Source organism: Eulemur rufifrons, chromosome 20 (genome assembly GCF_041146395.1).
Source record: "Eulemur rufifrons isolate Redbay chromosome 20, OSU_ERuf_1, whole genome shotgun sequence".
Taxonomy (NCBI): Eukaryota; Metazoa; Chordata; class Mammalia; order Primates; family Lemuridae; genus Eulemur; species Eulemur rufifrons.
The window spans coordinates 52,074,319-52,102,025 of record NC_091002.1 but is presented as its reverse complement, the minus strand read 5'-3'; the positions used below and the strand labels follow the sequence as shown (position 1 = coordinate 52,102,025).

Sequence of the window (27,707 nt, the reverse complement as noted above, 5' to 3'; positions counted from 1 at the left end):
TACGAAGCTGGTGAACCACTCCCGCCCCCCAGGCTGCCCCTTCACCGTGGCCTGGGACAGTGTGCTGGGAGCCCACTTAGAAAGAACTCAAAACGTTAGCTCTTCACTTAAACTTAGGCTAACAGAAAACTGTGTATTCCTTTCAACTGCACCTACATTTAAAACAAGTGCATTAAAAAGATTTTTTTTTTTTGGTAGAGACATGGTCTCAACTATGTTGCCCAGGCTGGTCTCAAACCTCAGACCTCAAGTGATCCTCCTGCCTCGACCTCCCAAAGTGCCGGGGTAACAGGTGTGAGCCACTGCACCCAGGTTTTTTCGTTTGTTTTTTAATAAAAAGACTTTTGAAACAGCCTCCTACTAATAGACGCCTGCCCTTCCCCACAGAGACTCCGCGACGGGGACAAACACCCACGCAGCCAGACTCACGCTGTCAGCATCTTCCATCCAGGTGTGCTTCCGGTCCTCCTCCTCGATGCCAATGCCGATCACGGCACGCATGACCGCCTGGCAGGTGGCTACGCTCCCCGCCCTGTCACACTCCTCGGCATCCTGAAAGAGGGACGAAAACCTTGTTTCTGACTTTGAAGTCAGAGCTGCAGGTGCCTGACACGGAGCACGCCATGCTGGGTGGTGAGGACCGAGAGACACCGGGTGCCCCGGGGGTGACGCCGCTCACCTGGCCGTGTCCAGGCGCGGGCGCGTCTGTCCCTGCCTCCCAGTGCGTCAGCGCTTGACAAACACTGAGCAACTGCAGCCACACCCACTCCCTGCACACACTGTAAGCCCTACTATGTACGAAAGGTTACAGGCGGCCACTCAGTGGCTGTGCTGAAGAAACTTCCACAGTAACACGAGTAGAAGACAAGCCCAATCACTTGTATCTGTTGGCTGGAACTCAAGACCTGAAACTGACCAGACGAGGAAACACTCTGATCCAAACAGATCAGCCTGCCGGGCGGGGAAACCCTGTGCACAGGAGGTGGGACAGCAGCCCGGCAAGGGACCAGTCCCAGAGGGATTTGTCGCGCGGGCCGGCCAGCAGGGCAGCAGATTTCAGGGCGTGCAGAGAGAAGCCACATGAGGGTCCACAGCAGGAGCTACAGAAATGGGTCACTGCAGACCTGAAGAAATAGAGTAAGTCACCGCCGGGCGCGGTGGCTCACGCTTGTAATCCCAGCACTCTGGGAGGCCGAGGCAAGAGGATCACTTGAGGCCAGGAGTTCGAGACCAGCCTGAGCAACACAGCGAGACGCTGACTCTAAAATAGTATGTTTTTTAAAAAAATTAGCAGGCGTGGTGGTGCATACCTATAGTCCCAGCTACTTGGGAGGCCAGGGCAGGAGGATGCCTGAGCCCAGGAGTCGGAGGCTGCAGTGAGCTGTGATGACGTCACTGCATTCTAGCCTGGGCAACAGTGTGAGACCCAGTCTCCAAAAAAAAAAAAATCAAAGTCCTTCAGGTAGGAGGAAAATGATGCCGGTCGCTAACCTGGACTGACACAAAAGATGGAGAGCATCAAAATGGTAACATGATTAAAAAAGACTAAAGAAATAAAGAGGTTGAACAGATCGTTAAATTTTAGCAAGACAAATAACCTGATGCCTTGCAACTGAGACTTTTAAAAAACAAATCAAAATTGCCCAAACACAGAAGAGGGCCACATGGCTTAACAAAACATGCCTGGGATGGGAAGCCCAGGAACATGAAGTGGCATTAAAGCCCAGGCAGCCTCCTGAGGAGAGGACGGTCGCAGAGGCAGAGGACAGAGAACGGTCACAGAGGGAGAGGACAGAGGACGGTCGCAGAGGCAGAGGACAGAGGACGGTCGCAGAGGCAGAGGACAGAGGACGGTCGCAGAGGGAGAGGACAGAGGCCGGTCGCAGAGGGAGAGGACAGAGGACGGTCGCAGAGGGAGAGGACAGAGGCCGGTCGCAGAGGGAGAGGACAGAGGACGGTCGCAGAGGGAGAGGACAGAGGCCGGTCGCAGAGGCAGAGGACAGAGGACGGTCGCAGAGGCAGAGGACAGAGGACGGTCGCAGAGGCAGAGGACAGAGGACGGTCGCAGAGGGAGAGGACAGAGGACGGTCGCAGAGGGAGAGGACAGAGGCCGGTCGCAGAGGGAGAGGACAGAGGCCGGTCGCAGAGGGAGAGGACAGAGGCCGGTAGCAGAGGCAGAGGACGGCACCGCCTTTCGCCCGGGGCGACACGTGGCTCGGGATGCAGACGGCATCACCCATGGCAACTGCGGCATCACCCATGGCAACTGCGGCATCACCCATGGCAACTGCGGCATCACCCATGGCAACTGTGGCAACAGGAGGCAGCAGGGCAGGGAGGGTGCAGGGAGGTGTGAGGCCACCTTCCAGGACAGAGGGCAGAGGTGGGTGGAGGGGCCCTGGGACAAGGCAGCTTCCAGAAGTCACTGTGTCAGGCAACAAAGCGCTTTCCGCGTGGCAGAGCCACACGCCAGGGAGCTCGCTCAGCGGACAGCTGCTTGGAGGAAGACGACAGAGGGGAACCAAGACCCAGCGGTCAGGTCAGATGAACTGCGGGAACTCCCTGGCGTTACAGAAAGTGAGAAGGCAGGGAGGAGGGAGAGACGCCGTGAGACTCCCTGTCATTCTCTCCAGGGAACATCGTTCCCACTGGCAAGGCATGTAGGCTCCCGGGTTGCACAGGGACAGCAGCGCCTCAAGCACTCGCCCCTAAGACAAGCTCCCGGGCTGGATCTTCCCAGAGCGCTGACAAGTGGCGCGTGACCGGACTGCTTACGCCTGTGCCTGCCTCTCCTGCCAGCGCAGGACTCCCCAGAGCCACCCAGCAGCCCCTACCCTGCGTGAGACTCCAGCGTGCAGGAGGACACGTACTTCTGAAGCAGACCCCACAAGGCCTGGCTGCAGCCCACCTGAATCCACTGCTCGCGGTTGATCTCCACGCCGTTGGCCCGCAGCGAGGTGATGGCTCGGTCGATGATCTTCTCCACCATCTGCGTGTTCCCGTTGGCTTCCTCCAGCTTGGCAGCCGTGATCCAGATGTGCCGGTCCGTGGGAATGTTCTCACGCGCTTTGTTCAAGACTTTGCGGGCATTTTCGTAGGTCTCCAGCCTCGCCAGAGCAAGCCAGAGCTACAGAAGACACCGGCAGAAAGAAAGAACAGCGCACTGAGAGGACGGCTCCGAGCCAGACGGGGAACCCGCGGCAAAGGCGCACAGCACCGTCACAAGGCTCTTTCCCAAAACCTGCAAGGCCCGTGCAGTGGTGGGTGCCTGCAGGCTCAGCTACTCAGAAGGCTGAAGGGGAGGATCACCTGAGCCCAGGAACTCGAGACCTACCTGGGAAACACAGCAAGACCCCATCTCACAAAAAAGAGCACCAGTGACAGCTCGCAAGGACCATTTAAGCAGAGCCCGTGCAATGTGCCCAGCCGTGCTTCCCACCCGATCCACTGTTCATTCAGCTTCTGGACTTATGAGCATTTAGTGACTCTGGCTAGCAGGAAAGTAGGGACGGTTCTCGGTCAAATGTCCACACACACTGGTCACACGCACACAGTGTGCCAGACTTGACACCAGGTGCCGGTCGTGAGCTGGCGGGACGCGGCGGCTGCCCTCACGGACCAGCGCTCAGCCTCCTGCGGCTCTCCTGCTCTGGGCAGCCCTGACGCTGCAGCATTCCACCCCAAATGTGCACGGGCTCTATTTACTTTTACGTAAATAAAATAAGATTAATTTTGTTTAGAGAATTTCACAATACCCCTCAGGATAATTAAAGACATACTGGGTATTATAAAACCAAGACCAGTAATCACTGCACAGAACACTGTGAACTGAAACGCTGAAAGCTAAAGAAATCCTACTGGCTTTGAGGCGAAGAGCTGACCTCATGCTGGGCTGGCAGAAACACAGAGCAGTGGTTTCCATCGCCCGGCCGCTGCCGGCTCCCATGACAAACTCTGGGCGGAATTAGGAGGCATGGCCGCTAAAGGAGCACCCAACACGGTGTTCTGCGGTGGTCAGTGACAAGCGAAGATTCTCTCCCGCACTTCCGCCCGGGTGTGACTCGCCAAAGCCACCGTCCGCCTGGCCTAGCAGCTGTCACGGACCAGCATCCTGGGACTCCACACGGCCTGCTACTCCCAGAAGCCGCAGCCTAGGTGAGCTCAATGCTCCACTATGCCACAGCAGACACGGACCTTGGGCTCAGGCCTTGAGCCCAGCCAACTCACCTCCACGCTGGTGGGGCAGCACTCCACGGCCCGGCTGAGCATGATCCTAGCATCTTCAGGCTCTTCCAGCTCAACGGCTGCCTTCCACAAGCGAACTGAGTTTGGAACATGCTCAAGAGCTGGGCAAGGTCAAACAAGAAATCAGGTCACAGGAAGGGAAATCAAAGAGGAGGCTCATGTCATGAGCAAGCTGCTGCCAGCAGGGTGAGGCAGACCCTTCCCTGGTGACAGTCAAGGGCCACATACCCACCCCTCAATGGAGCTTTGCAGGTCTGGGGAGACGCAAACAAGACAAGTGCAGGGCATCCTGCTGTGGCAAGAGTGAGGGAGTATCAGGGTCACTTCAACCGCACTCAGCGAACAGCGGCCACGTGAGTGTACCTCAAAAGTATGCTGAGCAAAAGGAACCAGTCCCCAAAGAGTCTACACTGTCTGGTTCCTTTTATATGAAGTGTGAGAACAGGCAAAACTAATCTTGGTAAAGAAATCAGAAGCTGGCCAGGCGCAGCGGCTGACACCTGTAATCCCAGCACTATGGGAGGCCGAGGCGGGAGGATCACTTGAGCTCAGGAGTTCGAGACCAGCGTGAGCAGGAGTGAAACCCCATTTCTACTAAAAATAGAAAAAATTAGCCGGGCATGGTAGTGCACGCCTGTAGTCCCGGCTACTCGAGAGGCTGAGGCAGGAAGATTGCTTCAGTCCAGGAGCTGGAGGTTGCTATGAGCGAGGCTGACACCATGGCACTCTAGCCCAGGCAACAAAGCAAGACTCTGTCTCCAAAAAAACCAAAGAGGCCGGGCGGGGTGGCTCACGCCTGTAATCCTAGCACTCTGGGAGGCCGAGGCGGGTGGATCGCTCAAGGTCAGGAGTTCGAGACCAGCCTGAGCGAGACCCCGTCTCTACTAAAAATAGAAAGAAATTATATGGACAACTAAAAATCTATATAGGCCGGGCGCGGTGGCTCACGCCTGTAATCCTAGCACTCTGGGAGGCCGAGGCGGGTGGATTGCTCAAGGTCAGGAGTTCGAGACCAGCCTGAGCGAGACCCTGTCTCTACTAAAAATAGAAAGACATTATATGGACAACTAAAAATCTATATAGAAAAAATTAGCCGGGCATAGTGGCGCATGCCTGTAGTCCCAGCTACTTGGGAGGCTGAGGCAGTAGGATCGCTTAAGCCCAGGAGTCTGAGGTTGCTGTGAGCTAAGCTGACGCCACGGCACTCACTCTAGCCTGGGCAACAAAGTGAGACTCTGTCTCAACAAAAAAAAAAAAAAAAAAAATCTATATAGAAAAAATTAGCCGGGCATAGTGGCGCATGCCTGTAGTCCCAGCTACTCGGGAGGCTGAGGCAGTAGGATCGCTTAAGCCCAGGAGTCTGAGGTTGCTGTGAGCTAAGCTGACGCCACGGCACTCACTCTAGCCTGGGCAACAAAGTGAGACTCTGTCTCAAAAAAAAAAAAAAAAAAAAAAAAAAAAAAAAAAAAAACAAACCACCAAAGAAATCAGACAAGTAATTGCCAGGGATTGAGGACAGTGTGTCAGTGTGTGGGGACTGACTGGGAGGCACCAGGGAACTCTCTGGGGTGAGGAAAATGTTTTCTGTCTCGGAGTGTGGGGTACGTGGGTGTATGCACAAATATTTAGAAAAAGAAAAATGACCAGTGTCAGAAAGGCCTCATTATTACATGTTTTCCCTTAAAATAAAAATACTTAAAACATAAAAAAAAAAAAATTTAAGAGCCAACTAGAAGGGATTCCCATTGGACAATGATGGAATGGGCTGGAGGCCAGTAGGAATAGTAACTGCTACCTGGAAACAGCATCAGAAAGAAAATAACTGCAATGTGTTCCAACCCATGAAATAAAAAATATCAAAGAGTTCATGGCCCGGCGCGGTGGCTCACGCCTGTCATCCCAGCACTCTGGGAGGCCGAGGCAGGAGGATCGTTTGAGCTCAGGAGTTCGAGACCAGCCTGAGCAAGAGCGAGACCCCATCTCTACTAAAAATAGAAAGAAATCATCTGGACAACTAAAACTATATAGAAAAAATTAGCCGGGCATGGTGGCACATGCCTGTAGTTCCAGCTACTCAGGAGGCTGAGGCAGGAGGATCGCTTAAGCCCAGGAGTTTGAGGTTGCTGTGAGCGAGGCTGACGCCATGGCACTCACTGGAGCCTGGGCAACAAAGCGAGACTCTGTCTCAAAAAAGAAAAAAAAAAGAGTTCATGACAATGCCAACAAAAGACCATTAATGACTTTGGAGAACACTGGGAAACACCCCATTATTCCGGCAGTTGAAAGGAGAACACATTAAGCATCTATTCTGCAGAACAGAGAGGGAAGTTCTCTTTAAGAAGAGTCCTGGCAATAAAAGCAGGAAGAGTGACAGAATTGTAACGTTTTGCACACCCTCATGCAAGAACGGGCGCAGGCAGGTGACCAGCCACTGCCCTCAACCATCACCGACAACACACGCCCTGAGGCTGGCGTGGAAACACGTATTCCTCGCCCTACGTGCAGCTGAAGATGTGACCCTGCAGAGGCCAGCGTGACTCCCTGACTCCACTGAGCCCGCAGGGAGGACACTTGATGGACTGAGGGCTGTGCTGTCCCTGTGCCCCATCACACACTGGTGACGGCTACTAGAAGGTTCCGTACCTCATGAGCCAGTGCATACGGTTTCGCTGTAAAAACAACTCCACTTTCATATTTCTGTGTGGACCAGCAGGGGAACACAGCATTCCCCACACATCGAGTGAGGGGCAGACAGGGAACAGCCAGGGGCCTGGCCCCTCCGGGGCGCCCTGACCGTGAGCTCACAGGCTGCACCATCCCCCATCCTGGAAAACCTCCCCCTTTCACAGAGACGACCCTGAAGCTCAGAGGTCAAGCGCCTGCCCCAGGCCTCAGATCAGCACCCAAAACGCCTGCTCTCCCAACAAAGGACTAGCTCTGCCCAGCTCCGACCCAGAGCTCGCAGAGACACAGGCCCCACCAGGGCTCCTGGGGGCTGGCAGGTGTCCCAAGGCACTGATGGAGGTGGCTGTCATCTTCATTTCAAAAACGAGACCTTCAAATACTGAGCTTTGCCCCAGGCACCCCAGAAAAAAGAATGCCGTTTGAGAAATACTCGAAGGAAAGGGGAGGCCAGCCCAGGGTTAGGGCAGCGGCAAAGGCCGGCCTGGTGATTCAGAGTTTGTTCCACCTCACGCAGCTTCTCAGCCCGAGACAGCAAAGCCAGCAGGCTGCCCCCCAGGCCCAGGGTGCCTTCGCAGAAGCCCCCCCAACACCGCCCACCTCCACAGGCACGTTCACCTCTCCAGATCTGAAGCCAACTGGAAATGAACCCAGACCTTGTGGTTAGCAGGGAGTGGCCACAAAGACATTCACGACCATTCATCAAACTGTGGCAGGGGGAATCCAGTAGAGCTTTCCTAAATAAATAATGCTAATTACCCGGAGTTTAATGTGCTCTCCATCAAAGAACTGTTTTCCTGGCTGAAAAAGATAAGCAGCTGATTTCTACAAACGGAGACAGGTGCTAGCGCTCTGCTCCTGGCCCCGCTGTGAGGGACAGGCTCCGAGCACTCGACGGGTCACCGGCTGCCACCAAGAAAGCAGACCTCACGGAGGAGAGCACCTTGAACTGGACGCACACGCGTGCACAGGCCAGGGAGAACTGGAGAACACAAGCTACGCACTGGCAGGCTTCATCCAGCCTCCAATGAACACAGTGAATGGGCAGAAGCTGCATTTGATAAGAAGTTTCCTACCGCAGAGCCCTGGCCGCTCAGCACACTGGCCCAACGTGACCCACATCTACCGGGTACTTCGCTTAAGCACACAGGTAAAGAAACAAGAGCCAGCAACCTCTCTGAGAACTGCCCTGGAGTCTATGAAATATACCTTATTTTACCCCGGCTACAAATTCACAGAGAATACGCCATCTGCAGAGGTTCACTCCGCTGACTGGTGTCTGTTCTGGAACATTCCAAAGGGGCGTGGACTATACAGTTCTGGTGGAGGGAGACACCGTGCGCCTTTTATGAATCCAGGGTAACGAATACTAAACTGCCCACGAAGTTCCACCGTGGCAGGGATCCCTGTACAGGATCAGTTTTCCGGGCAAACCATTCTTCACTTCTCTCACCATGGGCTGATGGCACAGGCTGCAGGAAATCGTCCAACCAATGTGCAACTCTGGCGTTTCCTTGGCAGAGAAAATGACTAACACCCACCAAGGGCCTCCTACGTGCCAGATGCTGGCGTGGCCTGCTGCCTCCTAGAGACCATCTCACTTGGCCCTCCAGAGACCCCAGAGGGAGGTTTGAACTGGTACCGTTCTCATCTTGTAGATGAGCAAAGCCAGCACCACAGTGACTGCTGACGCACTCCAGGCCACACGCCGGAAAGAGGCATCTCAGCCAGGATAGGAACTCCCCCCCCACCCCCGCATCCCTCCCCCGAGAGGGGTCCGAGGGCTCCTTATCCAGAGCCCAGGATAAGGCCTGGAAAATGGCACTGGTTCCTCAGCCACTCTCACCAAAAGCCCGAGCCAACAGCAGAGAAGCGGCTCCCAAGAGCACAGGCACCGGAGGTGGAGACAGCACACCGCCCTAAGGACGCTCGGGGCCCGGGAGCCCTCAGGGGACGCATGGGGCCCAGGAGCCCTTAGGGGACGCACAGGGCCCAGGAGCACCTGCTAGTTGACGGGCACCACCGAGGAAGGCTCACCTTTCCGAAGAACCCGCTTCTTTGCTCGAATGTCTGTTTCCAGCTCTGCTGCTCGAATGTAAATCCTAACAGACTGTGGAAGATGACGGACAGCTTGGGCCACCACGGCCTTGGCCGTATCCCCGGGCTGCAACCTGGCCGCTTCTAGCCAGACGTCTTCACTCTGTCAGGCCACAGAAAAGAGCAGTGAGGCTGTGGGCAGACTGGACGCCACGAGGGAGAGGCGGGTGGCTCTGCAGCAGACCCTGCGGCCCCCAGACTCCATGACAGTCAGCCAGCTGGGCGCGTCCACGCCAGAGCTCTCCATTGTGCCAATGCTCAGGGGCACAGAGCCTGCATCTGAATGAGGGCCACGTACGACACTTCATGAAAGAATACAACTTGCCCAGCAGAGCAAGTCCACAGAGAAAGCAGAGACTGCGTGTCTGCCTGGGAAGCTCTGTCTGCACGGCGTGTCCGGGGATAATCACGCACAGGGCTCCTTCCCCACCAAGAACATCCCAGTCTGCACAGTAAAGGCCGTGGGCACTTGGAGGGTTTCACAGCACTTTCCAAAGCTTGTCTAATCACTCCACCTCCAAAAACAAAAGCGCTGGATTATTCTTTTAAGAGTCACCGGCCATTGGGTTTCTTACATTAGGGGGGTGAAGGGCTAATTTAAGCTCTTCCCAGGTAAGGTTATCCTGCCACTAAACTGACAGGGGAATGGCCTCACTCCGTGTGAAAATCAGCAGGACAAAAACCGCTTTCCCACTTTCCACACCTCCCCAGACCGCGCTGCCGTCTGCAGTTTCAACACTGTAAGACAAACAGATTGGCTGCAGCTTGAGCTCACTCCCGTGGGGGCTGGCAACCGCGCAGCATTCCAGGAAAATGCCCTACCATGGGCCTCACCTTGGGGCACATCTCCGTCCCCTTCATAATAAGGTTTCGAGCTACTTGGAGCTTCCCAGTGACTTCTTCCAGGCGGGCTGACGCAATCCAAGCGGGCGGGTGATGCGGGTTTGTCTCCCGAACAGACTTGAGGAGCAGTCTCGCCTTCTTGATATCACTGCAAGAGCGGGAATGCACTCAGCATCAGGCCACGCTGCCAAGGGTGCGCCCGAAACCCAGAGAGGAGGCGCCCACTTCACAGAAACAATGTATGAGCTACTAATCCCAATGTCCCGAGAGATACAAACCAAATCAAGACTCCAGTCAGCACCATTCCAAGCCCATCTGGCATCCCTGCAGGCAAAGTCTAGGAACTAAAGGTCCAGACAGCACACGGGGGCGCAATCACAAGCTACTTTCTGGCCCAGCACAGCCTCAGACTTGGAACGTTATTTGTAAAACATTTAATGTACACGATGAATGGATACAGATGTATCTTAAATGGAAAACCAAACTAATCCACCATGTATTTCTTAGAACATCTATGGCCCATTTTGGGTTTTTTGGATCTTTTTTGTGTGTGAGACAGCGTCTCACTCTGTCGCCCAGGCTGGAGTGCAGTGGCACAATCACAGCTCACTGTAGCCTCAAACTCCTGGCCTCAAGAGATCCTCCCACCTTGGCCTCCCAAAGTGCTGGGATTACAGGTATGAGCCACTGCGCCCGGCCCTATGTCACATTTTGTCCGCATATTTCCCAAATGAAATCCAAAACATTCTAGGCAACTAGAGTTCCCATCCCAACCCATCGACTCTGCAAAGCACTCACTTGATATCCCCTCCGTGGGTCGGGATCATAGAATTTAAATCCGTCAGGTAGCCTTTGGGGTCAACTACAGTCTGTCCGCTCACCGAGTCAGACACCTGTGAGACAGGCCAAGCTGAGAGTCAGCTGGACGTGACCAGGGACATCTGAGACAAAGTGCCCCTTCCCACAATCCTGACCGCCAGTGGGTAGTCAGAAGGAAAAGGAAGAAAACAACCTTAATGTCATCCAGATAACAGTTTGTGATAATAAACAAATTTCTTCTATAGGAAAAAAGGATTTGTATCTAAAAAACCCCAGGAAAAAAACAAAGTAGACATTAAAAAACTCTAAGAACAAGTGAAATCCAGAAATCATAAAGCACTGATAACTTCTACTAAAAATAAAAACTTGCATATAGCAGTTCCTTATGCTATAAACAAATAAGAAAACCAATTGAAACATAGGCAAGAGACCTGAATAGACATTTCTCTAAAGAAGACACACAAACGCTCAGCATCAGCACTCATTAGGGAGATGCAAATCGGAACCACAGTGAGACACCACTCCACGTCCATTAGGACGGCCATGTTCAAGGAGAGAGGCGGGAGGCAAGTGTTGGCAAGAACGTGGAGACGCTGGAACGCTCGGGCACTGCAGCTGGGAAGGCAGCACGGCGCAGCTGCCGCGGAAGGTACTGTGGCAGTTCCTCGAAAATTTAGACGTGAAACTGCCACACATTTCGGCAGTTCTACTTCTCGGTACAGACCCAAAAGAATTGAAAACAGAGGCTCGCTGGGCGGGGGAGGAGGAGCCTGCCTCTCACACTGGCAAAAGTGACAGCAACGACAAGCCTCTGACCCAGCAGTGCCCCATGCCAAGGGCACGATCACACCGGCACACTTTCCCAGTTCAGTGACAGTGAAATGACACACTTTGGAAAATAATTGACACTAAGTAAGTGTATGTGAAATTTTCCCTTAAAATATTTTAAAAACAAGCTCCCACCCAGCAGCCCCACCTCGGTCCCGGGGGTGATCTCTACGGAGTGTAGCCCTGGACACCTCCTAGGTGTGTGCAAATACACCCGTGAAGGGACATACTTTTCTTCCAACACACAGAACATGACACACATTACTCTGTAACTGGTTCTGAGGGTTTTCTTGTTTTTTGCTTTTGTTCTTTTTAGAGACAGGGTCTCACTCTGTCACCCAGGCTACAGAGCAGTGGTGTGATCATAGCTCACTGTAGCCTCAAATTTCTGGGCTCAAGCAATCCTCCTGCCTCGGCCTCCCAAAGCACTGAAAGTACAGGCCAAACCCAGCCACATTTACTTTTTATGCAAAGAGGAAGGGACCTTAAGCTTCATCAACAGGGCACATGTGACTTGTCCTGAGTGCCCTCATTACCTACAGTGGCCGCCGGGTTCCCAAGGGGAGGGCAGACGTGACACACGGGGCCAGCCCTTGGCTCGTGGCAGTCTGAGGGCACTGGGCCCGCCCACCCTACAGGCGGACACACAGACCCAAATGCACACAGAATCTCGACTGCTCTTTGTAATGGGGGCAGGAAACCACATATTGTCACAAGTCTGCTTATCTCATGACAAAGTCCTTACAAAGGATGAAATTTTCACATTTCTGTTTTGAGTTTTCTGGTTTCTTTTGAAAACAAGCATACATTAATTTTGTAATCAGAAAACAAAAATTTTCAAATGCCATCTGTAAGAAAGCATTGCATGACCAATTCTCACCTGGCTCAGCCTCATGTCCATCAGGGTGTTCCTCGCTTGGCCAATCTTCCTCATGTCCAGCTCACCTGTGCCAGGTGTCATCAATCCTGGTGTCATTCCACCTGGGTAGGGAGTATTCAGTCCACCTGGATAGGGTGTATTAAGACCTCCAAATTGCTGTGGGGAAGGGGAGAGAATAAACTGCTGGCTTGCACTGTCACGCCGAAGAACTTATTCTCTCTGAAATCTTTCCACTGTGGCCTGACATGTCCCGGTTTTGCAGACAGACTCAGCCACAGCGCAGCCACTAACCTGGAGCCCTAACCCAACACTGCCCACCAGTCCCACCACGGCTCTGTCTAACCAGACTAAGGGAGCCCCCGCTGCCTTCCTGGATGCTCACGGTTTGTCGGGGATCCACTGAAGTGTGGTTCTCTCCAGTCTGTAAGTGTTTGGCGAAGAAACTGTCGGGAACAGGGGTCAGCTTCTCATAGCGTGGGTTCCGCTGGCGTTTGTTTCTGGCATCGCCAACCTCAGGGATGCTCAGCCACTCTTCTTCCGTGACTTCCGCCAACTTCCGCTGGAGACACCCAGCCCCGAAAACATTAATTCTCTGGCAGAACTTCCCGTGCACAGGTAGACTCATGCTCTCCCTCGCCCCTAGCCTCCTGATCCCCACACTTTAGAAAGGATTCTGACGCAGAAATGATTTTCTACTTCACTTAGAAAAATCAATCTATTAGATCTGCTCTACATCACTAAAATGTAAATTATTCTATCAAAGCCTAGTAGACATAGTTGAGAAAATCTTACATAAAAATGGAGTCAAAATTACAAAGAAAGTAAGTTCATTTGTCCACCTTTTACAGTAGAGGGGGGGAAAGGGTTTTTTTACACACATAGCCACATAATTGCACATACTGAAGCAAAGACCTTCTTCTAAGCAATAAGCCTGAATGAGACATAAAGCAAGTCAGTAAAGTCTCGTCAACGCCACACCGGGAGAGCCTGCCTCTCTGCCAGTTAGGGTGAGAGCATTAGGAACAGCATGCCATCTGTCCACTTACTTTGAGATCTGAGAATTGCTGTTGGATTTTGGGGCGTTCCATACGGTATTTCTCAATTTCTTCCTTCTCCCTTTGCTCCCTAGAAAATAAACACGTGCATACATTAGAAACAGTGGATGCCGATTCTGAGCAAAGCTGCTCTATTATGTTTCTTAATTAAAGCATCAAAAAGGACCATTCTACGCTCTCAGCAGCTAAATCAAATATATTTTAATGCCAGGTGTGGTGGCTCACACCTGTACTCCCAGCACTTAGGGATGCTGAGGCAGGAGGATCACTTGAGGCCAGGAATTTAAGACCAACCTGGGCAACATATCGAGACCCCCATCTCCACCCAGAAAAAATTTTAAATTGGCCAGGTGGGGTGGTACACAGCTGTAGTCCCAGCCACTTGGGAGGCTGAGACAGAAGAATTGCTTGAGCTCAGGAGTTTACAGGGAGCGATGATGATGCCACAGCACTCTACACTCTAGCCTGGACAACACAGTGAGATACTGGCTCAAAAAAAAAAAAAACAACCTTAATATGATGACTTTCCATATGTGCCCATGTCACCTGCTGTTTTTTAAAATGAATTAACCTCAAAGGATTGAAAGCAAACCTTTAAAATGCAAAACCATTCACACTTAATTACTATAGACATAAATTCATGCACTTTGATTTAATAACAAACTTTTTAAAAAAATTCCCCAAAGAACTGTATTTACTTCTTCTACAATGATCTTGAAAAAATAAAAAACCCTGCATACATCATGGAAAGTTACCAAATTATATGTGTAAAAAGCAATAAAAACAGGAAAATAAACCAAAATATTAACTGTTACTTTCTGGGCTTATAAATAAATGTTGCACTGTTATCCATATATACTCTCATTTTCTTAATATTCTATAATGACAGTATTTCCTTTTTCTAATAAAAAACACTAAAAGATTACAAAGCCGTGTGTTATTTCACTTGGCAGCATCACGTGTTCACTTCACATAAATTTCCTTAGGGCATGGACAGGGAATTCGGAAAGCTGCCATACAAACGGGTACCCTGAGGTACATCAATACAACAGATTTGCTAAACTAGAATTCGGAACAAGACGCCCCCCTTGGAGGTCTGCAGAGAAAGCTGAGGGCCCTGCGGAGGAGCAGGCACCCAAGGACAGAATGCTCGCCCACCTGGCACCAGCACCGCCCTGGCCCGGCCTGCTCTCTGCATGCTCCCCGTAGCTTGCGTCACCCACGGCCCAGCTTGACTCCTCAGGGTCATGTCACCACACTGACATGTGGAACGAGCTTCCCAAACTACAACCACCTACCCATGAGAATTTAATGTTCATGTGCCATCTTTAATTCATTTTCAGATTATTGATACTTGATTAGATTAATTAACACCTCTAGGCCCACCTCAAAGATGCTAACTCTGAGATATAGTGAAAGTCACCCCGAAATTCTGCCGACTTCTGGAAAGGCAGACAGAGCTCCTAAGCTCTGCACTCCAGCTCCCAGGCCCTAAAGCTGCTCCACAACAGCCCAGCGCTCGCCCCAGTGTGGCTGCCGCAGACTGAGACCCCAGTGGGCCTTGAGCTGGGCAGACACACATTGTTTTTATTTTTGCAACTTTTCTCCAGGTGTAAAACAAGTCAAGACAAAGCATTTTTTAAAGTTAAAACACAGATAAACACTGTGAAAGGCAACAATTTGTTTTACCTTCTTTCTTTTCTTCTTTCATCCATCCTTTTATCCAGAGCTGCGTAAATAGCATCTGCTTCCTCGTCATCTTTTTCGTAGGGCCCACTTGAGAAGAGGCTCCCAGCATAGCCGTTGAACTGAGAACCAAAGATACGGAACCAACCTTGAGTGCCCACTAATGGAGGAGTGGGTAAAGAAAATGTGTGTGTGCCGGGGGGTGTACTATACACCACACACACACACACACACACACAGCCATCAAAAAGAATGAAATAACAGGGCCAGGTGCAGTGAGTCACACCTGTAATCCCAGCACTTTGGGAGGCTGAGGCAGGAGGATTGTTTGAGACCAGGAGTTTAAGACAAGTCTGAGCAACATAGCAAGACCCCATCTCTACAACAAATAGAAAAATTAGTTGGATGTGGTGGCACATGCCTGTAGTCCCAGCCACTCAAGAGGCTGAGCCAGGAGGATCACAAGAACCCAGGAGTTTGAGGTTGCAGTGAGCTATGATGATGCCACTGCACTGTAGCCTGGGCAACAAAGCAAGACCCAGTCTCAAAAAATATATAAATATAAAAAATAAAAAGAATGAAATAATGTCTTTTGCAGCAACTTGGATGAAACTGGAGACCATTATTCTAAGTGAAGTAACCCCAGAAAAAAACCCAAATACTGCATGTTCTCATAATTTATAAGAAGGAGCCAAGCAATAGGTATGCATGGTCACACAGAGTGACTCAATGGATATCAGAGACTCAGAAGGAGGAGGGTGGGAGGGGAGTGAAGGATGCAAAGTTACCTATTGGGTACAACGTACACTACTCAGTTGATGGACACACTGAAAGCCTCAACTTCTCTAATATGCAATTCGGCCATGTAACAGAAAGCACTCATACCCCCTAAAATCTGTTGGGGGAAAAAAAAAAACAAAAAGAAAAAGTAATTTCCTGGTTTTAACAAATTGTATAATATTAAGGTCATATAAGATGGGGGAAGTAGGTGAAAAAAAATTTTTTTAAACTTTTTTTGGTATTATTTTTGGAAGTTCCCGCACATTGAAAATTATTTCAAAATTAAATTTTTTTTTTCCTTTTTTCTTTTGAGACAGAGTCTCATTCCGTCACCCAGAGTAGAGTGCAGTGGCATGATCATAGCTCACTGCAGCCTTGCTCTCCTGGGCGCAAGCGACCATTCCACTCCAGCCTCCCAAGTAGCTGGGACTACAGGCACATGCCACCACGGCTGGCTAATTTTTTTTTTTTTTTGAGACAGAGTCTCTCTCTATTGCCCAGGCTAGAGTGAGTGCCGTGGCATCAGCCTAGCTCACAGCAACCTCAAACTCCTGAGCTCAAGGGATCCTCCTGTCTCAGCCTCCCGAGTAGCTGGGACTACAGGCATGCACCACCATGCCCGGCTAATTTTTTCTATATATATTTTTAGCTGTCCATATATAATTTCTTTCTATTTTTAGTAGAGATGGGGTCTCGCTCTTGCTCAGGCTGGTCTCGAACTCCTGAGCTCAAACGATCCGCCCACCTCGGCCTCCCAGAGTGCCAGGATTACAGGCGTGAGCCACCGCGCCCGGCCTAATTTTTTTATTTTTTGTAGAGACAGGGTCTCCCTGTGTTGCCTAGGCTGGTCTCAAACTACTGACCTCAAGCAATCCTTCCACTTCAGCATCCTAAAGCTAAAATTCTTTTAAAACTCTTTTCCTCAGAGGAAAGATGTCACTTGTTAGAAGACATGTGAAGAAACCTCAACTGACTGAACGCTGATTAACTAGGAGGGCAAGCACTAACCTAAGAACAGCAAATATCACTGATCCCACTTTAAGTTTACATCATTAAAGACTGGCCAATACAAAACACCAAAGCGGTGGTCCTAATATTTGCAAGTATCTCTCTTTTGAAGAGACAAAAAAAGTGCACGTTTCCATTCTTCCTGCTCCTCCCATGCTACCCCATGAACAGCTAAAATACTAAACGCACGGCCCCCCGAGCCCCTCATCACAGACGCCGACAGCTCGCGGGGGTGGGAAGCTGGGGAGCCCTCCCAGGAGCCCAGCACAAGTTACCTCGTCATAGTTGGTGTCGTTCAGATCCTCATCGTCATCGTCAGCAGCCTGATTTTTCTTCATCTGGTCCCCGACGGTTCTCTTGCCTGGCGGTGCATGGCGATCGTCCACAGGGTCGTTGGCATCCCGCGCCGGCCCGATGTCTGACCGAGTGGTAAAGCCAGTGGCCCTGCAGGAGACCCCAGGGCACCCGTTACCTGGGAGACCCGGTTGCTGCGCTCTCCCTCCACCGCCAGTCATCACCTAAGAACACCTATCGGACACCTCTGGGGAACCTCCAAACATGCCGGCGACAGTGCGCTGCACCCTGAAGCACTACCTACCCTCAGGAGGTTACCAAGGCAACCTCACTCCACCCCCAGGTTTCGATCACCTTTCCCTCCACATTCATCCAGGCTGTCAAACCCAACTTGGCCCAAACTGAGCTCCTCTTCTGTGCCTACCGTACGGCTGCTCTGGGCTGTTTCAGCTACAGCACCACCGTCCCAGGTGCCAAGGCAGGCACCATGACATCACCTGTGCCTCCCTCTCCCACCTCCGGCATCCTGTCTGCCCCTCCCCCCAAACCCCGCACCCCGCACCCCCACCAATGACGCTACCTCCAAAATCTCTCCTCCCCAAACCATGACTCCCGTCACAGGTGGGACCAAGTTGGCCAACCCTCTTAGCCTTCCCCTACTTCAAACCATGCTCTGGTAGACGATTCTTCGCAAAACGCAGCTCTAAGGAATACCGCAGTGTCACTGTCCTTCCGAGTCCTCCAGGAGCTCTAGCCTGACTTTCAGGGACCCTCTGACCTCCCGCAGCTCCACCCATGGGTGTACATTCCACCTCCGGTGCCCTCCTGATGTCCCCTGGCTGTCCTCTGCGGCTGGCCTTTCTGTTAACCACCCACACATACAATGCCAGTTTCTCTTCTTCCCCTGCCACACTCCTACATCCCCAAACCCAGCTCACCTTCTAAACTTGACTCAAATGCTATGCTCCACTGTACATCCTCCAATCTCTGGAAGCCAGAGCTCTAAATCTGTTCCTCTTTGTGTACTTATCCATGCTAATACCGAACCTTCCCTAGTAGAGTGCAGGTCCTCTGAAGATGCTGCCAATATGTGGGTCCTGGAGGTACCCCACACATTCTAATACGATACCACCGACAAAAGAAACCCCACAGTTTTCTAACCAAATTGGATGACAATGACTGTTTATCCAACAACTCATGGTGGTCATGTGTGGCGGGCGGGGGGACCCAGGCACAGGCCTCACAGATGCCATCGCTGGCCCGGTGGAGCTGAGTCTGGACAGCACGTGATAAGCAACGCTCTGGGGAAGAAGGGGCACCGTGACCAGCCAGAGGGGAATCCTGCGCAGACTACACGGAAAGGACCGGTTGCGCTTAAGAGGGGATGGGGGGTCGTCACGTGTTACTACCGCACATCAGAGCCTCATGGACTCCTCACAGCCAACCTGCACACGGGCGATTGCCCATCTGTAGAGACCAAAAACCTCGGGCCCGGAGCCCACACGTAACCAAGCCCCAAGTCACATCTCCTAGGTCGCGGAAGGACTCACAACCGGGGCTGTCCTGACCCCAAAGCCCGCTGCCCCCCGCAGGAATGAAGCCAGACCACCCGGCGTCCTTCAGAGCGTGCGGCCCGAGCGCGCACCCCGCCCCGCCGGCCGGGCCCGGGCCCTCGACGCCGGCGGGCCTCACCCCCGGCCCAGCCCCGGCACGTAGCCGAGGGGCGCGGGCATGCCGAGGAACGGCTTCTTCTTCTTGTTCATGGCGGCGACGACGACCAAGGCTGGGAAGGGAAGGGACCAGGCCGCGGCGCAGGCGACGACGCAGACACGACCCAGGCCCCAGCTTCCGAGGCCCGCCCGAAGAAGCGGTCGCGACCGCCGCGTCACGGCCGCCCCGGAAGCAGAGCCCTCGGTCCGCGCGCAGCCCGCCCACCCTCCACTCCCGGGGCGGAAGTTCCGAAGCGCATCTTCTGATGACTTCCGGTCGCGGTCGCGGGGCGGGTACGCGGGGCGCGCGTGCGCAGGAGCGCCCGGCCGTGTCCGAGGGGGTGACCGGGCGCACCGCCCTGACAATCCTTGGGCGCAGCTGCCTCCTGGGTGCTCTTGAGGCATTCCCGAGGAGACCTGTGTGACGAGAACCCACGGTCCCCTCCCTCTCTGAACCAGCCCGGCCTCCCACCCTGCCCTTCGGAGTGGCCCTGACCTGGCAGGGCGTGATGACTTCGGCGCAAAGCTGCACACCTACCTAGCTGTGTGCAGCTCGTGCGTTGTGGTTGTAGGCACACTTGTCTGTGCGTGCGTCCTGCGTGCAGACTGCTGCCCTGCGCTTTGATCACTCAGAGTCTTGGGCCCCAATTCAGGCACCTGTCCCTGGAGGTAAACATGGGGACTCCCGCCAGACCACAGGCTCCACCCACGCCCCCCACCCTGCCTTGAACATTCTGGTCAGGGTTATGGTGAGGGTTAGCCCAGCCACATCCCGGGCTCCTGGAGAGCTAATCGAAAATAAATGAATGCAGCCAGACCTGTCAGGGTGAGGGTACATGAACATGCTGGTCACAAGCATGTGGGTGAACTGTGTGTGTGCATTAGTGGGGTGTGTGTGCAGGTAAGATCACGTGCGCTCATGTTTGGGGTGTACGTGCATGACTGCATTCTGTGCATGCGATTCTGCATGTCTACATGCACGTCTGCTCCTGCTGTGAGACATCCTCAAGCCCTCACATACACCTGGGGAGAGCATCGGGCTCCTGGGCAGAGCAAGCAAAACTCAGTCGGCTGCAAGCCTGGCCTTCTGCGGGACCAGGCAACCACCCAGCACTTCTCGCTGAGGTCCTGTGGAGAGACACATCCCTCCCGCCCTCCTGCTGCAGCCTCCGTGAAGTTCTCTCTCCCCCACTTTAGGTTAGTGAGCACTGTATCGCCACCCCTCCCCCCAGGCACTGAGCCAGGTTCTGGGCTGCAGAGGGAAGGGGAATTCAAAGTTGGGGAGTAAGCAAAGGTGAAGCTGGTTCCTCTGGGGAAGCAGGTGCCATTTCAGAGAGGGAGACCTCCTGAGGTCTGGAGAACAGCTAAATGAGTGAATAAATTAATGAGGAAGGAGAACGGAGGGAAGCGTTTGGGAAGGGGTTGATCTGGCCCTTGGCCTGGACTCCGGTGGGCAGAAGGCCCCAGGAGTAGGGAGGATGCCCCCCACACACACAGAGGGGACTGACAATTCCTCACTTCCCGGCTCAGAGCCCCCCCGCCCCCCCCCAGCGCCGCAGGTGCACAGAGACTCTCGTCCGTCCGCGGAGTCCTGCCCAGGTGCGCGTGGACACCCTTGGCCCTGGCAGACACCCTTTGCACACGCAGACCCGCGCGCCACCGACACACCTCGGAGCTCCCGGAGCGCGCCCGGCACTCAGGGCTCGGCGGCAGGTGCCTCGCCGCGCAGACTCGCCGGCCGCGGGGACCGGCTCAGGCGCGGGGCCGGCTGGGGCGGGGCGGGGCGGCGGCGCGCGTTCCCCGCCGGCCACACCGGCCGCCCTGCACTCGGCGAGGGGCGTGTGCGCGGGCCTGGCACCGCGGGCCCCATGTTCACCGAGCTGAGGTCCAAGCTGAGCCCCCCGCGAGGCCGCGCCGGGGCAGTGCGCGCGGGCTTTGGGGAGCGCCGGGATGTGGACGGTGAGCGGGGCTGGACGGGGGCCCGGCGACATCGCGATGGGGGTCTCGGGGACCGAGAGGCATGGGGGGCGGGACCGGGTGGGCTTCGAGCAGCGGCGGTGAAGGAGCTGGGGGCGTCCTGGCCTAAGGAGGTCCCTGTGGCCTTTGTCCTGCACTGGGGGGCGGGGGGCAGCCTCAGGCCTCGCGGATCAGCTCGCCCTTGGCTTGGGGTGAGGGGGTGACAGGCGGGGGCTCCCGTCTCCAGGCTGGCACCACATTCGGGTCACCTTTTCCCTCACGCGGAGAAAACCTCCCCAGCCCTTGCGGTGGGGCCGAAAGGGGGCCGCGGTCACAGCCCAGCTCTGGCGCCCCCGCCCCCTTGCCTTCTGGAATTCTGGCGCTGGGGCTGGGAGGTGCGGACCGACGGACGGACTGGCTGAGCTACCTCCCCGGGTGCGGGCAGGAAATAGGCGGGGCCTGCTTGGCCCGGGCAGGTGCCGCGCGGGCGGGGGCGTCCGGCTGGTTCCCGGCGCGCACCCGCCCTGGTCCTACGCTCCGGCCCCTGGAAAGACCTGAGACCACCGCGCCTGTCCGCTGGAAGGTGCGGGCTTAGAATAAGTCTTTTTCCAGGGCACTAGAGGCTACCGGGGGGCGGTGGCCCACTGGCCACACCCTCTGCTGACCGCAGACCCCAAAGTTGAAAGAATTGGAAAGGGGGGTGCTGAGTCTCCGGAGTCTTACAGGGCTGGAAGGACAGTAGGATGTGAGTTTCCCCCATTACTCAGACCTCCTAGACTCTTCACCAAGCATCGCCCCCAGTACAGAGGGGGTGTCTGTGTCTGGGAGGGCGGTCCTCTCACGCTACTGCTGGGGTGAGGGCAGAGAGGCAAGGGCCTTGACACGGGGACCTCGTCCTGCCCTGCCGAGGCAAGGCCTGGGTGCTGAAAAGATGGGGGCAAGCCTGTGCCCACCTTCCCGCCTCCTCCCAGGCTCTGTTAACTTGCGGACACCCTACAGAGCCTTCGTTCATTCACAGTGTTTCTCAGGTGCCTGCCGTGCACCAAGAACTCGGCAAGGCATGGGAGTCCCACCCTGGGACCTCATCACGGGGTCTGTCCCCTCCCAGACTTGTATCAGCAGTCACCTCAGAAATGAAGATAAAACTAAAACGTGATGAGTACAATGAAGTTGAAGGAGGAAGAGGGACCCCAGGGCATGGCCGTGGGTCCCTGAGCACATGGCTGCATCCTTGCATACCTGTGCTAAACAGCCCACGCCCAGTGGGCATCCGCCGTCCCCACGGTGCTGTCCTGAGCCCGCAGGCCCTGTGGGAGGTGGCACAGCATGTGTTTGGGGAATGAGTTCCACTTATCTTGTCAGCTTGCCCAGAGTTCAGCCTTTTTGTCAATGAGTCATAGTTGGTGAGCACAACATGGCAGGGACCAAGACTCAAACACCAGGGTAAGGTCAGGGTGGTCCCAGGATAGCCCCCCTTGCCTGACTGTAGGCGTGTACGGGGAAAGGTGTTTCCAGTTCTTCATCTGTGGACTGGGTGGGGTCCTCAAGACAGCGTCTGCCATTTCCTTCTGCCTTTGGGGGCTTGGGAGCCCCTCCCTGGGGAAGTGGAGGGAGATGGGCTAGGCAGGGAGCTGGCTCTCGGGGGGAGGAGCCTCTGGCCCTGCCCTTGACTGCTCTGACCAGTCACCCCCGCACACAGCCACTGCCCACTTCAGCTTCTGCCGGACCCTCCTAGAGCACACGGTGTCAGCTGAGAGCATCCCCTGCCACCTGCCTCGGACGCAGGTCACCAGCCTCACATGGCATGACTCCCGCAGCCAGAGGGCAGCTGGCAGCAGGCCAATCAAGCTCCTGCAGCAGCCGGGCACAGAGACTGCCCAGGTACCCACCTCTCTGCCCACCTCAGTCCCTGCCTGCCCTGCCCACCACTGTCACTCTGCCCGCCACCCTCCTCTCCTACAGGGCCGGCTGTACGCTGACCACTACGGCCTGTACCACACAAGCCCCTCGCTGGGTGGCCTGACGCGGCCTGTGGTCCTGTGGAGTCAGCAGGATGTCTGCAAGTGGCTCAAGAAGCACTGTCCACACAACTACCTCGTCTACGTGGAGGCCTTCTCCCAGCATGCCATCACCGGTATGGCAGGACGGGCGGGGGAGGGGCCAGGACGCCTGGGAGGGGCCCCTCCCCCACACCCAGCCGCCTTTGTTTCTCTTGCTATTGTTTCCATCTCTTGTCTGTTTCCTCCTCTCTCCCAGTCTCTGTTATGTCTTCGTCTGCCTTTTCCCTGCGCAGTCTCTGTCTTTTCCCTCCATTCCTCCCTCTGCCTCTCTCCCTCCAAGTCTCTTTCCCGGATTCTCTTTCTGTCTGAGTCTCTCTGTTGCCCTCTCCTCACCCCTTTCTCTCTGGGTCTCTGCCTGGGCTCTTGATGCCTCTGTTGGCCTTGGCTCAGCCCCTCTTCCCTCTCCAGGCCGGGTGCTGCTGCGGCTGAATGCGGAGAAGCTGCAGAGGATGGGGCTGGCACAGGAGGCCCAGAGGCAGGAGGTATTGCAGCAGGTGCTCCGCTTGCAGGTGCGCGAGGAGGGGCGGAGCCTGCAGCTGCTCAGCCAAGGTCAGTGGGAGGGGCCAGGCGGCCTGGAGGCTGGACTGAGAGGCCCCTCTGGGTGCAGGGGTGGGGTGACCTCAGGAGAGTGCCTGGGGGCCCCATGAGGGCTGTGCTGCGGGCGGTGCCAGGGACCCCAACCTTGTCACCCTTGTGCACCTACAGCTTCCTTTGGAAACATGTCCTAGCTGCTGTCCAGGCTTGAACCCCAGACCCCAGCACTGTGACCAGAGCCCACAGCCAAGGATGAGGCAGAGCTGGCTGTGCAGCCCCTCGTGAACCCTGCCGGACGCCCTGGTGGCCAAGCCTGGCTCAATGGACAGGCGAGACCAGGATCACCACCTCCAAGCACCTCTGGTTGGGCGTTCCAGGCTGTGCCCTGGGGCTGGGTGGGCAGGGGGCTGCTTGAATGTGGCCGCTGCTCCTGGGACCTGAGCCCAAGCCTGCCCCCAGTGCGCCGGCAGCACGCAGGGCAGCCGCTTGGAGCAAGAGCTGGTGTGGACGTGCCCCGGACTCCCAGGGGCTCTGTTTATTTACATCCCCGACCCACAACATCTGTCCCCCGCCACCTGAGCACTCACTCATCCGCCCACCCCCCATCCAGTCAGCTCTGAGCCCTCCCTTGGCACTGCCGGCTGGCACAGGTGGGATAAACAGCTGTGGCTCCCTTTGCTTGTGCCCTTCCCTTCCTCTGCCAGGGCCCAGCAGGCCCAACCCCCCTCGAGAATAATGGGCATCAACCCCCACCCAGCCAGGCACCACGCCGAGCACTTCACTCATTATTTATGAGCCCTCGTCACAGCCCCGTCTAGTCATGAGAACTGAGGCTGAGAGAGGTCTGGTGGCCCCGGCTCCAGCGACAAATGTGGCACAACGAGGACTGCAGCCCTGTCCAGGTGGCCCCACGCCCTGTCCACCAGGCTCAGCAATGCTCCCGACCCTGTGTTTGGGAAAATCTTGCTTTTGCACCTCTTCCCTGCTCCCTCCTTCAAGGCACAGTTGTGCACGGCATTCCCACGGTGGCTTTCCCAGGAAGACCTGGGATCCCAGGAGAGGCTGTCCCGAGGGCTGCTCCCCCATGTCCACCCAACAGATACCTGAGCAACCCCTCCCTGGGTGGTTTGGGGCTGGTGCTGCCTGGCAGAAGGACAGTGGGGTGGCCAGTGCTCCCTCTTGCTCCTCTGCCCTCTCCGACTCCCCTTGGGGACTCTGAAAATCTCAGGGACAGATGAGGCTGAGCTCCCAGTCCCCTCTATATGCTGGTCATCATAGGTCCCGAGTGGAATTTGGACACCGGCCTGCCCTGGCCCTCCCACCCCGTGAGCCCCCTGCGGGGAGCACCCTGGCCCTTCCAGCTGCCCAGGCACCCTGCCCACCTGTGCCATCAGCCTTCTTCCAGAGGGCCCTCCCTGGCTCTGCCCCTTTTCTCCCTCCTCCGTCTTGCCCCACCTTCGTGATCCTGTTTTGTCTTCCTTGTTTTGCGCTCACTTTTTTATACTCTGACAAAAAATCAGAAATAAACCTAGTTCTCAAGTGCCCAAGGTGCTGCTCTGGGCAGAGGGGTGTCCTGCACCTGTGGCCACCAGGGGGCAGTGGCGCCGCATCCCGGAGGGGCGTCCTGCTCACCCCAGGACGTCACCCGGAGGAGAGGCAGAGGCTGGAAATGGGGGACCAGAAGCCACAGCGTGGCACCCAGCGCTGGGCACACCACCAGACACCTGGTGTGTGAGTTTCTGGGGTGCTGAACAAAGGGCCACATGCTGGGTGGCTGGAAATTTATTCTCTCACAGTTCTGGAGGCTGGAAGTCCAAAATCCAGCAGGGCAGCGTGTCCCTGGGGGCTGGGGGGTGGGGGATCCTTCCTCGCCTCTTCCAGCGTCTGCAGGCTGCCTGGGGACTCCCGGGCTCAGGGTTGCTCCAGTCTCTGTCTCTGTCAACTGCTGCTTCCTGTTCTGTCCCTCTCAAATGTCCCTCTGCCTCCCTCTTAATAAGGGGACCTGGATGCAGCCCCAGCTGGGCAACACAGGATGATCTCCTCTTCTCCAGATCCTTAATCCCATCTCCAAAAACCTTTTTTCCAAATAAGGCCCCAGTCACAGGTTCAGGGATTTGATACGGACCTCTGCCGGGCGCTCACCGCTCAGCGATGCCGGACATAGGAAACACACAGACTGCAGCACACACCGTGACACACATGCACACACAGCAGTCAGACACACAGATAAGAACACGGAGGCAAAAACCACACATAGACACGAATGCACAGAGACACAATGACAATGACATCCACAAACCCCAATACGCGCACACAGGTGCTGTTGGCGAGACAGACACAATGACACCCTGATGTGCAGACGCAAAGATATATAGCAAACCCCCCCAAAACAGATGTAACTACACAAACACAGACACACAGACGCACAATGACTTCCTAACATGTAGAAACACTATATCACACACACCCTGGTATCTAGATACACACAGAAAACAATCACACCCTGACATGCAGGTATTTACACACAAACCGCCGACACCCTGACAGTCATGCCACCGCCTGGACAGGTACACCAAGATCCAGACAGCCAGCCCCCATGCACCCTGATGTCCAGTCACCTGGGTGCTGACACACGGACAGGCATAAATCCCACCAAGCACAGGACACGCAGACAACACGCCCTGCACCGTGATGTCCAAACATGGGTGCTGCTGAGCACGCACCCACAGACGCTGACGTGTCCCACATGTGGACACCCAGACTTGCACGGGGAGAACTGACGACCTTGGACCCGCCTCAGGATATACACGCTGACCCCCCCGGCCCCCAAATCCTGCCGGTCCTGTCCCAGGGGTGGGGATGGTCAACGAGTGAGGGACACGGTGGCACTGGCCTTGAGGAGCTCCCCTCTTCCTGCAGGGGCTCACGCCAGGTCCTCTCTGGCGTAGATTTCTGAGGAGGTGACACTCCTTGGCAGACGGCCTGTTTCCACGCGAGTGCTCCGCGCCATCCGTGAGCGAGGCGCGTCCCGGGGTCCCCTTGAGAGAAGGCAGAAAGCTGCCCGGCTCCCATGCAGCGCAGCAGAGCTTGCTCCAGAGGGGACCGGGCAGGGGCAGCTGGCAGGAAGGGCCCTGGGGAAGGAGGCGCACCTTGTAATTGCACTTCCCAACTCACAGCGTCCAACCCACACCCAGGTCGAAGAGTCCAAAGTGTTGGTGGAATGTAAAAGGGGGCCTTAGAAACTTAAAGTCAGTTTTAATTTTAAAAGTAATATATATACATGATAAAAAAAATGTGATAGTATTGGGGGCACAAGATGAAAACCCAAATTTCCCTCTCTCTTCCTTCCCGAGGCCCGAGTTCCTCCAGGGAGATGGGTGCTGTGAACAGGTAAGAATGGCTCTCTTTGGGGGATGGCTCTCCTGGGGCCCTTGCCACCTTCCTGGGGGGTCTCCCAGAGAACACGTGCTCTGCCTCCTCCCTAGTGCCCCCTGCGGAGAAGCACCTTCCTCTGCTTCGTCGTCTCCAAGGCCTGTGGGGCCGGTGCCCCGCCGGCCCCAAACCGCGCAGCCCAGATCCACGCAATGCCCCTGCGGCACGCGGGGCGGGGGCAGAGAGGAGCGAGACGCTGGCTGCTGGGCTGGGTCACCGCCTCCGAAGCTGGGAGGTCGATCCAGTGGTCAGCGCCCCCAACAAAGCTCCACGGCCTCAGGCTGCCCCGGCACTGCCAGGAGCCCGGTGAGCCCCTGACGGCGGTCACAGCAATCCTGCCCCGCCGGCCCCTGGGCCCCAGGGCCAGGCCAGGGTCCCGGAGCACGGTGGCCTCCCTTGCCGCACCTGCCCGGGCCGGGACGGGAGGCATCGGGTCACCTCACCCCGTGCGCGTCTGACTTGGGGCTGTGCCCAGAGCCCCTATCGTGCCTCAGTTTACCCCGCTGTCCACCAAACGCCTCCCGCCCTGCGGGCAGCATAACTGGCCGCTGCGGACTGGGGGGAGGCCGGCCTGACAGAGGCGACGCAGGGGGAGCCCGGCAGAGCAGGCCTGCCCGACGGGCCCCCTCCCCCAGACCCACCCTCCCCGTCGCGGAGCGGCGGCAGGAATACCGCGAGAGTTCGCCCCCCTCCCCCCACAGTAAAACTGTCAAAGGTGGGAGGGGCGGGAGCGCGCATGTGCGCAGCGCGGCGCGCAGCCTGCGCTGCCCGGACCCCGCGCCCCGCGCCCCGCGCCCCG

General features: G+C 55.6%; 2 protein-coding genes across 2 annotated transcripts in view; one reads left to right on the top strand and one right to left on the bottom strand.

The window, feature by feature from the left end:
- PRPF6 (pre-mRNA processing factor 6) overlaps positions 1–19,102 on the bottom strand; it is a 33,183-nt gene extending 14,081 nt beyond the window's left edge. Inside the window, exons 1-12 of the mRNA XM_069496344.1 lie at positions 18,910–19,102; positions 17,199–17,367; positions 15,139–15,257; positions 13,441–13,519; positions 12,777–12,953; positions 12,395–12,550; positions 10,666–10,760; positions 9,859–10,015; positions 8,965–9,127; positions 4,228–4,346; positions 2,909–3,127; positions 430–552 (exon numbers count right to left, since the gene is read on the bottom strand). Coding sequence (XP_069352445.1) covers positions 430–552; positions 2,909–3,127; positions 4,228–4,346; positions 8,965–9,127; positions 9,859–10,015; positions 10,666–10,760; positions 12,395–12,550; positions 12,777–12,953; positions 13,441–13,519; positions 15,139–15,257; positions 17,199–17,367; positions 18,910–18,980 — 1,647 coding nt within the window. The 5' untranslated portion in view covers positions 18,981–19,102. The remainder of the gene's footprint in view (positions 1–429; positions 553–2,908; positions 3,128–4,227; positions 4,347–8,964; positions 9,128–9,858; positions 10,016–10,665; positions 10,761–12,394; positions 12,551–12,776; positions 12,954–13,440; positions 13,520–15,138; positions 15,258–17,198; positions 17,368–18,909) is intronic.
- Positions 19,103–20,789: 1,687 nt separating this feature from the next.
- Positions 20,790–23,813, top strand: SAMD10 (sterile alpha motif domain containing 10). Its single transcript, XM_069496264.1, has 5 exons — positions 20,790–20,885; positions 22,582–22,763; positions 22,845–23,016; positions 23,351–23,491; positions 23,648–23,813. Exons 1-5 carry the CDS (start codon positions 20,795–20,797, stop codon positions 23,668–23,670), a joined length of 609 nt encoding a protein of 202 aa, XP_069352365.1. The 5' UTR covers positions 20,790–20,794; the 3' UTR covers positions 23,671–23,813.
- The last annotated feature ends 3,894 nt before the right edge of the window (positions 23,814–27,707 follow it).